This window comes from Haemaphysalis longicornis, unplaced genomic scaffold (genome assembly GCF_048455015.1).
Source record: "Haemaphysalis longicornis isolate Haplotype H1 unplaced genomic scaffold, Haemaphysalis longicornis Haplotype H1 scaffold_2, whole genome shotgun sequence".
In the NCBI taxonomy this organism is placed as follows: Eukaryota; Metazoa; Arthropoda; class Arachnida; order Ixodida; family Ixodidae; genus Haemaphysalis; species Haemaphysalis longicornis.
The window spans coordinates 106,211,220-106,228,080 of record NW_027526295.1 but is presented as its reverse complement, the minus strand read 5'-3'; the positions used below and the strand labels follow the sequence as shown (position 1 = coordinate 106,228,080).

General features: G+C 45.1%; 1 protein-coding gene across 2 annotated transcripts in view; it reads right to left on the bottom strand.

Annotated features, from left to right (window-relative positions):
* The window catches only part of Rab6 (RAS oncogene family member Rab6), a 28,269-nt gene extending 11,411 nt beyond the window's left edge, over positions 1 to 16,858 (bottom strand). For both annotated transcript variants that reach the window (XM_077698120.1, XM_077698119.1), the window contains exons 1-7: positions 16,650 to 16,858; positions 9,778 to 9,836; positions 6,561 to 6,614; positions 3,112 to 3,217; positions 2,289 to 2,400; positions 1,973 to 2,066; positions 983 to 1,046 (exon numbers count right to left, since the gene is read on the bottom strand). In XM_077698120.1, coding sequence (XP_077554246.1) covers positions 983 to 1,046; positions 1,973 to 2,066; positions 2,289 to 2,400; positions 3,112 to 3,217; positions 6,561 to 6,614; positions 9,778 to 9,836; positions 16,650 to 16,719 — 559 coding nt within the window. In that variant the 5' untranslated portion in view covers positions 16,720 to 16,858. The remainder of the gene's footprint in view (positions 1 to 982; positions 1,047 to 1,972; positions 2,067 to 2,288; positions 2,401 to 3,111; positions 3,218 to 6,560; positions 6,615 to 9,777; positions 9,837 to 16,649) is intronic.
* Positions 16,859 to 16,861: the final 3 nt, after the last annotated feature.

The following is a 16,861-nucleotide window of genomic DNA, read 5'->3' as shown; positions in this document are numbered from 1 at the left end:
TAAGTTCCAACTTTTACAAATCTATCTATCAAAGTGGGGGACTAACTTTTTACGAAGCCAACAAATGACAAGAAGAAAGAACGTCATCACCACTGCAAGCCACCTTCTACACAGCAATTTGCGGTACCACTAACTTCATCTATTACACCTAGCGTTAGCATACGCACTTGCACATTTCTGAACAATAACACATAGTGTCCTGAGGTAACACAAAAAGCTCATTAAGTTGCATTCATCCAATAGGTTCTTCGTTCTAGGCAGTATGAGCATATCCAAACCCTCCAGCCAAGCAACGCCGCTAGGCCAAACATGTTCCAGCCTATAACACACACACACCATTTCACAAGTGCCTATGTGTGCTACAACCATCACTAACCATCACTTGTACCAATTATTTTGTAGGTTTCAGCAAGACAGAAAACCCCACAGAAACCAGCTTTTCACACAACGAAAATTGAACACTGTGCAAGGAAACAGTTGTGGTACAATTCATCTTTCGAGCAGAAAAATGCCTTACCACACGACAAGCAAACCTCTTCGAAACACACAAACACCACTTTGAGGCGCTACAACAGCGAAGGAACGCGGTTTCAACGGAAATCAGGACTCATGTCATGGCTTGACAACTTGCACGACACCAATGCTACCAGCTCTTGCCACAGGTATTGTGACCTCCCGTGCACCCACAGGATACGCTTCATGCAACACCACTCAGAGAAAAAAAAAAAGATAGTGCACTCGTCTAAGAACTGCAGGTGTCACAACAAGCCCTCAGTAAAACCAAAGTGCCAATGCCCAAAGGAGGTAAAGAAGAGTGCCTAAATGAACACCGTGCCGAACCCCCCCCCCCTCCAATGCCCTCTACTCAGAAAAAAATGCCGAAGGGATGGACATGTGAAATTACTGAGCGCTAAGGCAACGACATTGCAAATGGGCACTGGTGAGAGACAAAGCACAAGACTAACGGCCAACCAAAGGATACTGTCCTCTTTCGTCCGTTCCGTGTTCTCCATGCCTGGTAGGGCAGCCGCCACACGTCTGAAGAGCTGCACCAAAAACCATCATCACTAAGGTGGACTACAGCTGTTACTGTTAATGCAAGGTTAAGTTGTTCAGGTTAAAGCAAAGTTAATTTACTAATGTTGATGTAACAGATCTTTAGCATAGCAAGGTGGCATGGCCAAAACCTATTACATTTTTATGCATGTTATGTTAATCTTATCTTTAAAGAAAATGACATTAGTGGGACCCACACATTAGGTTGCCAGGTTTCTAATTCTGGAAAACCATGAAAAAGTTGCTCGATCCAGTAACTGCAATAATTGAGTTATTGAAATTACTTCACTTGAGAAATTCATTGCTGGGCTTTGTTAACTGTCCTATGGATACTTAGGGTACCACTTATTACGAAGTAAAAATGTCTTCAAAGAAGAAGAAATCAAAGAACAACAAACGTCAACAAGGTGCAGTGTAAGTTGTGTGGAACGCTGAATAAAATTGCATCAAAGTGTAATAGCACTAGACAATGGAAACAGCATGATTAAATATCTAGACATTGCAGACTAGACAAAATAATTTTTTAAAACAAATTGAACAGTGATGAAAAAAGAAATGTGACAATGATGCAAACTTAAAAAACAGCACCATAACACTTGCAGAAAAAAAAGCTTGCAACCATAAGAAAGTAATAAAGTAATATACCATACATGTGCTTCATATGTGTTTCACACTCCCTTAAAGACAATAAGAAAACTGCGAGAAGTGACAGGAATTTCTACCAGACTAATGACTCCATACAGTAATGAGGACAGTAAAAACCCTTAGCTCATGTGACTGGTTTCATCAAGTTAAAGCACATAGAAGAAAAAAAAAAGAAATGTTCTTGGTTATGCAACATCTACATCGAAAGTTATCAGACAGGAGCAGTGAAAGACTGCATCTGCCCTCTTCTTGTGCAAACACAATGAGGTACCTGTTTGACGTTGTAGCCAGACTTTGCACTGGTCTCGATGAACATGACGTTGAGCTCCTTGGCCTTCCTCTCACCCTCTTCCGTCGTCACCTGCCTGCGCCAGTCGCAGAGGGGAGGAGAGCACACACAAGATTTCTCAGGGCACTCAAGTTTGCTCAGGTGCTTTCAAGGCGATACCCAACAGGGACTTATTCACGTCTATTCCGCAGCTTCCTCAATTTCATCTCCCCAATTCTAACCTCACTTTGTGCACCTGCCCAGATCGAAGCAATGCGAGTGGAGCGTACATGCGGCAACTGCCAAGCAGCACACCCACCTCTTGTCCGAGAGGTCGGTCTTGTTCCCCACCAGCATGATGATGACGTCGTTGCCCCTCTCCGTCCGCACATCATCGATCCACTTGGACGTTTGGTGGAATGAGTTGGCATCTGGGATGACAACAGAGGAGAGTGCGACACTGGTGAGCAACGCTTTGGTCTGCAGCCTCCTACCATGCCTCTTTGTTCTATACAGTTCTATCTACCAGCCACTTCAAGCCAATAGCCAAGTCAAGCCGAATGCAATTTAATGCTCGTTCCAGTGACACAGATGAGTGTGTTACAGGCACAGGTCAGATACCTGAAGCCACTGATCAAAAAAACAACAGATGCAGTCTGCCTTACTAACTCTCGCAAACTGTAAGTCCACGTGCCACAGGCACATGCTGCAACTACCTCCTAGACAGACCTAATTCATAAAAGAAAACATGTACACTGCATGAGTTGGGGTTCCCTGGATGGGGCCACAGTGAACCGCAAGGCACCATGGTGTTTGTGAGGCAACATCAATCATTTATGGTAATCTCCAATTGGAGTGCATTTGCTTCCATAATACTCACAAGACTTCCTCATTTAGTTCCACTAGCCGTTCCCTTGAGTACACTTTCCAGTTATTCCCTTCTTTCCCTCTAAATTCTTATCAGCTCTATCAGCTCTCTCACGCTTACACCAGCACCCCAACGGTTTGTGCACCAGTCTAAAACACTTCCATGCGAATCAAGGCAGTTCAAAACGCCTGTCAGTGCACCAAGAAAAGAGACCAGAAAGAAAGGAGGTGTTCATAAGAGGCCAGTGCTCCCCCCTGCCATATGTAGTACTCACTGGTTATGTCGTAGACCACTACGGCGACCGTAGAGTCCCGGATGTAACTTGGAATGAGGCTCCTAAACCGCTCCTGACCCGCCGTGTCCCACAGTTGTAGGCGCACCTGCAACACATGTCAAGGGGGAGTTGACACACACGACTCGAGAAAAAAATGCCAAAGGCCCCAAAAACGGAAATGCCCTCGCAAAAAGCCAATGACGCAGGCTCAAGCTAAGCTTCCTGTGTAGGGTTCACCCTCTCGCATTCGACACCACAACATGCATGAATTCCTTAGTTACTGAGCAGTAAGTACAGAGACTGCGAATGCAATACCCACAAATCAGCCTTTTTTGTTGTGGGAAGGAGACAACCAGCAAGTACCGTATTTTCCGGTCTATAAGTCGCACCTTTGTATAAGTCGCATCCCCCTCAAAATGACAGTTTTCCCGAAAAAGAACGTATATAAGTCGCACCCGTGTATAAGACGCACCGGTGTACAATACGCACTTGTTAATTAGTTAAACTCATAGTGAATCAGATCGTTAGACAGTGCGGCGAAAGTACATAGTTGCGGCGGCCACCGCCTATGAACACACCCCGGTAAGGAGGGCTAGACCCGTGCATATACCGTCCAAAGTCTAGACAGAACTAACTTCTCAAAACAGGTTTATTGATACACACAGAGGGCATGTACTTAAAACCATCGAAATCTTTTTCCTCCGACTCGCTAACAAATAATTCAACAACTTCAAGTGGGAGTTCTGCCGGCGCATCGCTGTTGTCCTCCGACTCACTGATGTCTCCTTCGCCAACATCGTCACCACTCGTGGACCGGATTACTCCGGCCTTTATCAACCCGACTACAACTGTTGTTGTAGAAATGGAGTCCCAAGACTCGGAGACCCATTTGGCCACCTCTCAAAACGATGCGCGCCTCTTCCGTGCTGTCGTAAATCAGCGCAATAAAGATGTCATGGCGGACGGAAGTGATGCAACCGGAAGCGGCCCAAAAATTGAAACTTATCAGCAAGCTGTCATTTTAAAAATTAGCAGCACGTTTACCTCCTTCAGAGCAACTCTGCAATAATTTATAAGCTGCATTTTGTTTTTGCAACCCAGTTTGATGTTACTTTGAAGTTATTCTGAACTGTAGTTACTGCACATGGAAGAAAGTGGCACGCAGTTGTCGCAGGCCATTATCATTGTTCTCGACTAGAAAAAGCTGCAAAGTCTTTGGTTTAACGTTCCGAAGCGACAAATGGGCTATGAGAAACGCCGTAGCGGTGGGCTTCGGATTCATTTAGACCATAGAGCTGTGTCTCAACGTGCGCTGGCCACGTGCGGCCGCCGCCAACCGGATTTATTCCATACATAAGCCGCATTAGTCGATAAGACGCACCAACGAAAATTTCAGAAAAAAACCGCGACTTATACAACGGAAAATACGGTACTGTAACCTTAGCCAAGCAGAGGGGGAACAGCACGCTACAGGGTGGTGCAACGAGCATTCCCTTTCAAGTGCGGAACACTTCAGGGGCCTGGCATGTCGTCATAGCTGATACGGCATCAAAAACCCACACGGAGCACGACATCACGCACCCGAACAGATGCTTCGTAAATAAAGCAGCTTCCCCTGGTTGGGACTGAACCTGGGTCCCTCACATTTCGAAGCCGATGTCAATCCCACTGCGCTACACAGGCACTTGTTTCTCAGATGCAAAGTGTTAGGAATGATTTTTGCACTGCACCATTTCCACAGATGCTGCCGTTGCTAGGCCGCAAATAAGCACGCAGTACTATAAAATAAGGAAAACATGAATTAATGCATTAATTACCCCAAATTAATGAAAACTCAACCCAGTGTCTCATTACGGGCCTTTTCAGGGGCTGCAGCTCCTCTCTCGACTACTTTCGGTATCAACGCCTGGCTGATAGTGAAACTAGTCAAGAGAGGGTGCCACAGCCCCTCTTGGCGGGCTGTGTTTTTTGCTTACTCTTTATTTCATTAAAGAAGCGATATGTTTCTAAAAGAAGCAAACTAGCCATTGGAAACATTTATATCGGTTTGTAAACTTTTTGATATCAGTACACGATGCTTTTTGAGCCCGTGGTACATGAAGTGCTAAGACCCATAGGAATGTGATCAGGCAAGTCCCTTTTAATGTGCAAGCAATACGCACATTTGCCCTGGAGTGCGACCTCACCACAATGTGCATCACACCAGGATACACACATCATCGTCACAGCCTTCAGTGCATTTTCTCCTCTATTCCAGGCCCACACAATGTTAAAGTGGACTTTTTTAGTTGCATACTGACGCCGCCTAGATGATCTGTAAACAGCATTCCCCTAATGCTAATGGCAAGTGCTCTTGCCATTCAAAGATCAACACAAGAAGAGCATCGAGGACAATCACATTAACAGGCACTGTGCCTGACAGAAATGAGAGGAGGGTTTTGCAGTTTACAGCTACAGCTGGCTAAGTAATCCCCACACAGGAGTGCATTGTTGTACAGAAGTATCCCTTCTTGCAGCATTTTTTCCTGATTGAAACAGGGAAAGAATGAAGGCAATGGACTCCTTACAAACAGCTAAAAAGAAAGCTCAATCTTTGATGACCACTGGTGCATTTTTTTACCCTGAGTAACAAATAAGAGCATTATTTGGTTTTTGTCAGCAGGCCCATTAGTGGTGTAGTTCCTTCTTGCAACAACTTCAGCACGGCAGTAGACATGATTAACTTCATACTACCGCAGACACATAAGCACTAATCTAGCTAGTGTGCCCCATCCACTTTAATGTCACTGTAGGTGACCTTGGGAGAAAACTGCAGCTAATGAAAAACAGTGAACCTAACTGCAGGGCATAAAGCCTACATTTCCGATCAGTGGCGTCTCCATTTATGAACAACGCAAGGCAATGAGCTAGTCGCACACCATGCCCAAACAGGCTTCCAAACAAAACTCGCAAAGAAAAGACAAAACAGATTTAGCATAAAAGTGTGAAACCTCACTTATGTAGCAACCCTGGTTCCTCTATCGCCAACTTTCTTAACGCCAACCACAGAAAACCACGATGAGAACTAATAGAGTAACAGTGCCTTCAGCAGTACTAGATGAAACTCTTCTTGTAGTTTCCCTGTAACCTCTCACTTGAAATTTTAAAATTTGGCTTCAAAAAATAGGTTTAAGAATAATAAAAATTTTTAAAGTTTTACGGGCTAGAGCAACAACTCTTAGGTATTTCCAAAAGGCTTTTACATTTCCCAGTGCCTCCAGGTCTAGTCCTATGGCACAAATGGAGGACAGTACAGAACACCGCTTCACTAACGGCGACATCCCGTTTTGTCAGGAAAATTATTAAAGCATGGAGGGGAAAAAAAAAAAACAGACGTGTGTACAAATTTCCCCCAAAAAAGGCAACCAACATCAGCACGCAGAACAAGCTACGAATGTGTTTACACTTACCGTGCGGTCTTCTAGATACATGGTCTTCGAGAGGAAGTCTATGCCTATCGTGGCCTGCACAAAAGAGGGGTGAAGAATGGGAACAGGAAAATTAGGTCATAAAAAGGAAATAATTCAAAACCACAAAAAAGCTGATGAGTGTAATGCAGTTATAAAGCGGAAAAAAAAAAGTAAAGCTGTTTGATGAGCCTTATGGATATGTATATCGGCCTTGTTTCAGACGTAAGAACAACAAGTGTGGTGCCTTCCCGCTTTGTCCTTCATATGACACCCACTGCAGCTGCCATAACTGACAGCTGTGGCCATTTAAATGACCCTGAGGGAGGAAAGAGGTCACACATTCAATCTATCACCGCTTGTCCCTCACTGCAGACATCTCCGGCCAGACGTCGGGTATTCTTCCTTTTGCTGTTGTAGTTGTATTATAACCGTGTACTGCCCCTTCCAGCACAGCAGGTTCAGTCTACCCTTCTCGTAAATTGCGCATTATGAAATTACAAGTCCCCCCCCCCGAACAGTTTTTACAAATCACCTAGAAAAAAGGTTTTTGGAGAAAAGTTTATTTATAAACAATGCAAGACCTTTTCTGCTGGTTTCCTCCGAAGGCTAACAATGCCAACTTAGCAGCTCTGTGTGATCAATTATCGTGTTAATGAGACAAAACGTATGGCTAGTGCAATGGAGCAAGCAGCTATCGAGTACCTTCAATGAATGATACAACTATTAAGGTATTAGCACACCTAATGCGACAACGTTCTGGCAATTGTACAGCTTTGGCCAAATTGCATAACTTCCTCCTCCTCCTCCATTGTGCATTACAATTTCACACAATGCTTTGTCTTGTGCTGTCAACGCATTGTTGACCGCACAAAGGTGAACGAAACAATAACTTCTAAAAATTTTAACGACACTGACCAATTGGCTTTCCGGTGCTAGACCAGGAAGGAAACACTTTGTTGACACATCGAACACAATTGCAAAATGAATAATGCGACATCAATGTTCTCCAGAAAAAGGCTGAACAGCAGAGGTGCCACTATGTAGTATTGGCATATCTCTATGTGCTTGTCTCCCAAGGACTGCATCGGTCGCGTTTGTGTCTAACTCCAGGGTCTCACAAGAAGCCTCTCAGCTAAGCCAGACTGAGTGCCTGGCCAGAACTTCTAAAAAAAACTTGACTGTAGTCAAAAAATGAAACAAAACAGCAAGCGTGATGCACAGAAAAAAGAAAATTAATAATTATATTTTGGGGGTTCCACGGGCCAAAGCTATGTCTGGGCTTTGAGGCACGCCGTAGTGCAGGGCTCCGGAATATCTTCGACCACCTGGGGATCTTGAAGGGACCCCACAACACATACCATCGACTACTCAGAATGTATTTTGGGGGAAACTCGCAATGTATTTTGTGGTAAGGTCTACTGACCCCAGCAATCTCCTCCCGCAAGAATTATGAAAATCCGTTCACTATCACCGAAACTACATGCAATGAGAAATCGCCCATAATTTTCCCCTCTCAACTCGATCGCAGACAATGCGACGAAAGCTGCACGCTCTCTATCGGAGATAGGGGCGGCTCGCGGCGTTCTCTTCGGCGACCTTCGATATATCGCAGGCCGGGGAATTTTCTCCTTTTCTGTGGAACATGGAGGGGTCTATTTCCGGTCTGGTGCCACAAAAAAGCAGGCATGGCTGCCTGCTCGCAAGCGCGCGCTCAGGCTGATGGGGCATTTTTTAAAGCAGTAAACGTTCGTTGTCAAGTGGTCTCGTTGAAAGGGGAGTATTGAGTTCACCACTCAAATTCTGCGCACACTCAAAACACGAAAGAAACACTAAAACTATGTCTACAGGTTCAGGCATAGAAGAGGTTGATACACAACGCCGATGACAGCGAATCGTCACAGGAAATGCGAGAAATAAGCCGCAAAGTTGACCAGCGACAGCCAACAGAACAGCCGTGGCCCAAATGAAGTCGTTTAGCCAATGCCTGGGGTGCATAATGAGAAAAATTGAAGAGAGCGCGGTTGGTTTTTCCGAGTCTTTCACAGCGATTTGCACGCTTACCGCTTCACGTGCACATGTAATATTTGGCTCTGGTATTCCTGGCAGTGTAATCTAATAGTCGCGCCGGTTTACTGACACTGTACAAAGAGTGTTGCAGGGTCCCTTTAACGTGCACCAAAATCTCGACAACCGGGGGGCGTTTTCGCTTTCTGTCTCCACATGTAAAGCAGCTGCGCAGCTGGGAATCTAACCTGCAATGTGCTTGGGCTCAGCAGTACGACACCTTGGTCACTCAGCCACCACGGTGAGTAAAAGAAAAAAAACCACCGCCAGACACTTTTCAACAATGTTACTGTAACACTGAGCGTTATTAGTTTGACGGCCAAGCAACATGTGAGAGGGGTTCCACCCTGCACTTCCATGTAGCTAAAAAAACATGTCTACCCCTTAACCCTTTGAGGGCCACGGCCGTACATGTACGGCATCGGCAAACACTTTCAAAATGGTCAATGACGTACATGTACAGCATTGCTTGAATCTTTAAAAAGCGCTCCTTTTTCGCCAACTTCTCTTGCTTGGCATGTGTTGCGCTTTTCGGAAATACGTCAAATTTTTTTCTTGTGCTGATGGCTCTTCTTTTTATTTTTTTATGACTTACTTCAGCGGCGCGCCAGCTATCGTTTGTGCACCCGCAAATGAGGGGGCGCGCTGGGTATCACCCACCTGGCGCCTGGGCGCCTTTCGCTTCTTGCGCCTGCCACAGACAAAGGTCGTCTGCGAAACTGATGAGGCTCTTTTCTCCCTTTTTGTATTTTATGAGCGGTGCGCCGTCTATCGCTCCCGCATCCAGCTGCGCGCACCCGCGAGCGCGAAGCGGCTGGTATCGTCTTTCGGGCGCTTCCCGCATTTTCCGCACGCGAAACTGATATCTGATTTTGATTCACTCAAAAGGTGCCGGCTTGTTACTCTCTCGTTTTTATTTAGAATTTTTCTTGTGTTACTCATGAATAAACCCCATATATGTCACAACACAAACGATTTTTTTGTCACTTTATGGTCACCCTAAAAAAATTACCATAATTTTTTCTCGGAATAGATTCATCCGAAGAATTTAAATCAGCAATAACAAAAATCGACCCTGAGAGGTCGCACTTGGCGAAAAAATTCAACCCTCAAAGGGTTAAAAAGACACACAACAGATTGAGGGGAAACTCACCTGGTATGTGTTGTCGAAGCTGTCGTACATGAAACGTGTGATGAGAGAGGTTTTCCCAACTGCAAGGAGAAAAGCATTCACTCTTTCAGGACAATGCATAACACACCCAAACGTATTCAGGAGAAAAGAGAGAAAAACCTTTTAGAACTAAACTAAATGTAATTAGACACCTTAAATTCTAAACAAGACGTGGAGGACAGGGTTGTGGATTCCAGAACGTACAGCTGCCTGTATTGAACACACAGCAAGACATTGCGTGTCTATTGTGTAAGAAAGGTGCACGCATTTCATATCCTTAAAAAACGTAACAGAAAAATGCAAGATTCCAGTAAAATTAAGCTACCTAAATTAAAAACTTCCCGACATCACCCATTACTCCACCACCACGCCAAGCACAGACAAATTCTATCGTTATAACACAACAAATACGTGTGCCATTTATCATCCACGTTTGAGCTGCAATGTCCAGTAGATGGGTCAGAACAAATTTGGTGAATGGAGTTAAAATAAAGTTTCCTAAATTAAGAGAGCTTGAATGCTGATCGCCCAGAATTTTTTCAGCTTGTTTCGCATAAAAGTTGAAGGTTGCCAAATCTCGAAAAACTGATCACGGCAACAGCGAAACCCCAGACCCCGAAAGCTGTCAAATGAAAATTACATGTTTCGAACCGCTCCCAACATTTTTTCCTCAGCGCGTAAGTTATAAACTCTCCCTACAAAACTTCAGACAAAAACTGCAGTGGCAATTGGAAGCATACAAGATGCGGCAATGAAAAGCCAAGTTTCTCAAATTACACAACTTCGGCATTTCTCCCCAAAAATGAAAACTTTTCGAATATCTTTCAAAATTTCAATATTTACACTATTGGCAGATGAAATGTTTCTGTTAAATGCAACTTTAATCCATTCATAAATGCAGGTCCCAGCACCAATGAATGTCTATGCAATGCGACTAGCATTGCATTGAGCACAATTCACAAACCCTCCTACCCATTTCACTCCTCTCTTCCACCCCTCCCAAGAGCACCCAGAAAATGATTAAACAGATTCCAGCAGACTGAAAAAGTGGGTAAAGTAGCTGAAGGACACTGATCTCCCTATAACAGAAAGGAAAATACCGCTGTTACAACCAGGATTCAAGTTTTCTGTTTTACCCCTCCCAATATACATCCTGTAGTGAAGGCAATTGCACTGCAGCCAAAGCTTTTTCTTTAGAAACCCACTCCATCCCATTTAAGGCCATTGTATTCTTTTTCCCAACGCTACACTGATAATTTCGAACGACTCCAATAGAATGCCAAGCATGATGGCCACGAAAAATTATCTGAGCTAAGGAAAACCACAGCTGAATGCAAGAGAACATGCCCAGCCATGAACACACGAGTCCTCAGGAATTTACATGGCTTCCCCGAGCCTAGACGCACGTCCTTATCAGTGCAGAGCCCCCGGCAACACAACCCGGAAGATAAGAAATGTCACACAGGTAAGGGCACAGAGTATATAAAGCCGCGGCCTTGAAAACATAAAAATGACCCAGAGAAGATGTCACGCTCGAAGAGAAGATGGATTGACTGTAGGGTTTAATGCGCCGATGCAGTGCAGGCAATGAGGCGTGCCGTAGTGGAGGGCTCGGGATTAATTTTGACCACCTGGGGATCTTTAATGTGCGCTGAAATCTCGTACACACGGGCCTTTTCGCTTTTCGCCTCCAACAGAAAAGCTTCCGCCACAGCCGGGAATCGAACCCGCGACCTTGTGCTCAGAAGCACAATGCCTTAGCCACTCAGCCACCGCAGTGGGTCGCTCGAAGGGAAGCACAACGCAGGAAAGACAGTAAGTACCAGTAATGGTCAAAATAAAAACATGCCCGGGCTATAAACGAGGTCTGAAGTTCTCAATTTGCATCTTTGAAAATTCAACGTGCCTTTTTTTTCCTCCAGTTTAAATGTCATTTTTTGTGAAAGTATGAATAAATATATTCAAAGTTCAAGTTCATCCCTTTTCTCTTTTTTTTTTTGGTCAATATGCAAAACTTTGTGCAATGTCTTACATTCGTTTCGTTTTCTTTTTGAAACATTTGTTTACATGCCAGTACAAAAAAAAAAAAGAACCCATGATCATGTTTCGATTATTGTAACGCATAAATAAAAATGGCTGGAGACTAGTCATGACTGCAAATATGTAAACGTACACAAAATTGCTGCTTTCGTTTTTAATCTAAAAACAAATCTGTTAAAAAGATGCTGTCACATTAAATATGCAATCAACATGAGAAGACATGCTGCTATTGCAACTACGGTACTGTGTAAAAATGTAGCCCCGAAACCATAACAGATTGGCCTGTGCTTAGTTCTCCAATTTTCTGCCAATAAAACATGGAAAATGAACAATCAATCACTCATTTTTTCAACAGCACACATCCTTACTCTTTCCCCCTATCCCTCCCCTTGGAACAAATCAGTGATTGGGCACTTTCACTGTGCAACCGCACAAGGTGCTGGCTTGATCATGGCTGACCTTGAAGGTCAATTGATGTAACAACGAACGACTGTTTTCTGGGTTTGATCTGGAGTAGTAGAATTTTCGCCCTAAAATGCAACATTTGTTCCTGCTAGTACAGAATTTTGCGCAGTTTAGCTTCCCACGATAAGTATTCCCTCACCTCGTATACTTTGATACTGTTGTAGCGTTTGCAGTGACAAATGTGAAACTACCGTATTTTTGTGCATATAGCCTGCCCCTGCATATCATCCGCACCCCCACTTTTAGCCCGCCGGAAAAGAAAAAAATCCTCGTGTATTGCCCGCACATTTGATACAGGAAAGGCTGCACCAAAGCTACAGCTTAAGCAACACATCACACACTATGTAGACAGAAAAAGCATATATTTAGCACGTAGAATACACTTAGTGCAAGGCGAAAGTCCCAAATCACTAATAAAATTCAGTTATTAGAGTGCACTCGTCCTTGTTTTTTCTTCCTTGTCCTTGTATGCTGTGCGCAATTGCTGCCATGGAAGGCTTAGTGGCCTGATGAGGTGTCGACAAGCTTCGTCAGACAGTTTCGCCCCCCCCCCCCCCCCCCTCCTCTCTCTCTTTCTCTCTTCAAAACCTCAAAAGAGAGAAGAAGGCTTAGTGTTTCTGCGTAAGAGCTTCACGGCCCAATGCGCATTGCCGTGGAGCTGCACTAAAGGAAAAACCCCGCGAATTATCCGTACCCCTACGTCGCCACTGAAATTTCCGCATTATTTGTGCGGATTAAACGCGCGAAGATACGGTACTGCTGAGGAATAAACAGCTGCACTCCCTGTGGACAGGCCTCAAGATAGTAGGACACAGCAGGACATATTCCACCTCACGCAAGGTGGAATATGTGACACCCAGATAAAAGGGGAAGAAGCCTTTAATTATAGTGACCATCATCCGTCGCTTCTGCAAAGGTCTTACAAAAGCTGTCAGCATTGGCTGGATGGAATCTTTTTGCATCTGCCATAAACAAATAAAAAAAAAAAGCTCTGCGGGTCACCCACCACCTCAGGATCAGCCACCACCACGACCGTACTTGTCGCCAAGAGAAGGAGGTGGGAATAAAGAAATGCATTCTGGTATTGGTACTTCATACCAGAGATTTCCAGCTTACGCCGGCCAGGGAGGAAACTGACCCCGTGCAGACAATGACAACAAAACAAACCAGTTAACTATGCTGGAAACGAGAAACATCTGCAATTATGCACACTATGTTATTTACAAGCTATGGGTGGGATTTAGTGCACCGAAAGCTACCTTGCGCATGACTCATGTATTGGTTTGTTCCTGTTATCTTTTTTTTTTTAATATGTGTTGCAGGAGTTCCGGAATACAAAACATTTTTTATGTACCACACGGTAGATAAAACAGTATCAACCATGCACTCCAACCACCTGAAATTGTTTTTTTTTATCACAGAAGCATCCAGGACTGGCTAGGTAGAATGACATCGGCTTTGACTTCAACAGCTCAACTCTGAACCAATCTCAAACCTGCTAGGCTTTCAAAGCTTTTGTAAAGTTTGATACAAAGAATATAACAGATGAATGTGACAGGCCATGAAGAGTTCTACGCTGAGTGACACGGGAACCTATGGTGCATCCAAGGTCCTTTTACTTATTGTTCTAGGTGCACCTTACACAGGCATTCAATTTAATTATAAACCCCGTACATGAATTGTACCACATTGAAGCCTAAAATATGAAGGCCATTTATAAAGCTTTCTGCCAATTTAGCTGCACGTTTCAAGGAGCCATGAAGATAAAATACAAGTTTTGTTTATTAGAAAGACTGCTTAGTCCCGATAACAATGATACCAATATCATCGCAATCTTTGAACAAATAACGAAGATATTAAAGAAAACGTGTGAAGGAGTCGCGACCCCCTAGCCAATTTCTAGCAACTTTTCTATGACGTCACGGAACCTTGTTTGTGCGATTGGCGGCCGCCTAAAGCCCGTTCTACATGGGGCGAATTTCGCTTGCAAATTCGCAGCTGCGGCGCTGCTCGTCCACCAAAACGATCTATTCTCGTTGCTGTGGCGAATTTCCAAATGTTTGGAACAGTCGAACTTCTCTTGTGAACGCCGCTTAGCATTTAGCAATATGTCGCAGCAGTGAAAATAGGAAAATAAATCGTTTTGCCGCACGGGCGGCGCCGCAACTGCAAAGTCACCCCATGTATAACGGGCTTAACTGACCTGTCGCGACGACACATGACTGGACGTCTGTAATGAGGCCTCTAGTTCCATTTGACCGCATCCCTTGAATGCTAACGTGCAGTTAACGCACTGAAAATTATGTTTTATTCTTGGCCCGTATGACGTCACTCTTGCTCATAACACGTCACTGTGGCGCAAAATTTGAAAGTTTTTAAATACTTTTTGCTTTTTTTTCGTTAAAAAACATCTTTTGTGGCTGTAATGGCGCTGAGTGAGATACTGAATCCTAGTTCTTTCAAATTAAACGAAGTTGTATTTTCTCTTCATGGCTCCTTTAACAAGAAAAGGGTGTTTGCTTCACACCATCATCCTTGCAGATGTGCTAATGCAAGATATGACTACCTATTGTAAATCCTCGTCATAACAAAGTCCTTTTATTCGAAGTTTTTTGCTGTCCCAACCACAGTTCACAAAGGAAAAATCATCCCTGCATTTAAAAAAATATTCCTCATAACGAGGTAGCTGCTTGTCACCAGGGCTTCGTTATAACGGGGGTTTACTGTACTTGAACTTCCTAAGGCATTATAAACATATTGCGCGCCCATTTAACCTGTGTGAGCTGCGTGCAACAAACAGTTGTCGAAGGATTTTTTCCAAACCACCTCGCAATTCAAACGTTTCTGCTAGAACCGCCTGGTAAGATATCCGAATAGGTAGGTTGTCTTTATTTTTCTACCACCGTCATCACATCTGGAAACCCCGTCACTAACTGCATTTGCTATCAAATAGCCAAAACAATAAAATTTCCAAGGCTGAGATAGCATAGCTTATGGCAGCTGCAATTTATATATATGCAAAGCATATAAATTATCTTGTAATAAGAAAGAGTTGCGATGCATAAGCAATCGACTGTGTGCGTTTTAGGAAAAGTAGTTAACACAATCTGACGAAGGGAAAGCAGCAATTGTTTGGCAAGGCCTCAGAGATGCTGTGTGCATACGCAATCGACTGTGTATGTTTTGTCAAAAGTGGGGGCTAATACAATCTGATGAAGGGAAAGCAGCAATTGCGCGGCAAGGCATCAAGAGACGCTGTCACGAATGAACAGCGCCGCGTTACGTTGTAGAGCGTAGGCTACTTCCGCGTCCGTGGCCGCTCGTCAGCTGACGACGCATTAATCACGAGCCGAAACGGGACTTCTCACGGACGGTCGCACACAATGAGCTGGCGACTTCGCGACTGGCCGCTCGCGTTCAATTCGCAAACGCGGTCAGCGAGAGAACTGGGTTGGTCGCATTCGTCCACGCACCTAGCCCGTTCCTCTACTACGCCGAGCCAGCCCGCCGCCGAGGTCACTTACCCCCACGCTTTTTTTTTCTCGCACGCCCCACGACGCGACGAAGTTACCATCTACGCCGCCGCCGCCGTTTCACAATACCAGACCGCTACCGCCGTTGACACACACGCACACACCCTTCCTTAACAACGCGTTCTCTTTCTGCTGGTTGCTGTAAACGCGGATATACGGTTTGACCCGAGAGAAAGATGAACGTTTATGCACGACCAGTTGCGCTGAAGTTCCACAGCTGCTGCCTTGTAAAAATGAAGGCTCGAGGTGCGCGCACGCAAACTTCGATCCCTGCTATCACTCGAATACGGCGCGCTGTGCATTCAAGCGCAAACTGCAGGGCGAGTTAGCGCGAAAGGCGACGTCACCCTGACCATTAAATTTCCAGCGAAATCAGCCGGCCGATCGGTAAAGCCTGAGAAAGCGGAGGCGTGGACACTGCGTTGAGCGCATCCGGACGCACGGGCCAGTGGTGTCTCTAGCTAAAGTGGATGTCAGGTTAAAGCGCTGCGCCTTCTTGGTGAGGCGTAGTGGAACGCTGATTTTGGTATCCGAAAGCGCGCGCGCGAGAACTTTTAAAACATCGCGAAGTGACAGTAGGCCTAGCCGTTAATCTGACGGGATTCTGTTCGGCACGAAGCAACTCCGAGGTTCGTGCGCGAGACCATCATATCCCCTGACCGCACCCCAGGCCAACTCAGCTCGCCACAAAGACGAGCCGAGGTCAAGAGCGAGCCTCGCAAAAAAATGCAGTCCGCGGCGATTTCAGAAGCCCCCCGGCACGCCCGCACCACCGCGGACCGGCTACGTGGAAGGGGCCGCGACAGTTCGACTCACCGCTCTGTTCTCCAAGGAACACAAGCTTGAACTTCCGCAGAGGGTTCCCGAAATCCCCCGAACTGGACATGATGACCCTCTCGTCTCAACCCAAGACGCACCCACGAACACACACGCACAAGAATCCTTTGGAGGCGAACCCCCGGGCCGATTAATTCGCCCGTCGAATATCAATATCCAGAGGCAGACGCCGGACAACTTTCGTCTTTTCA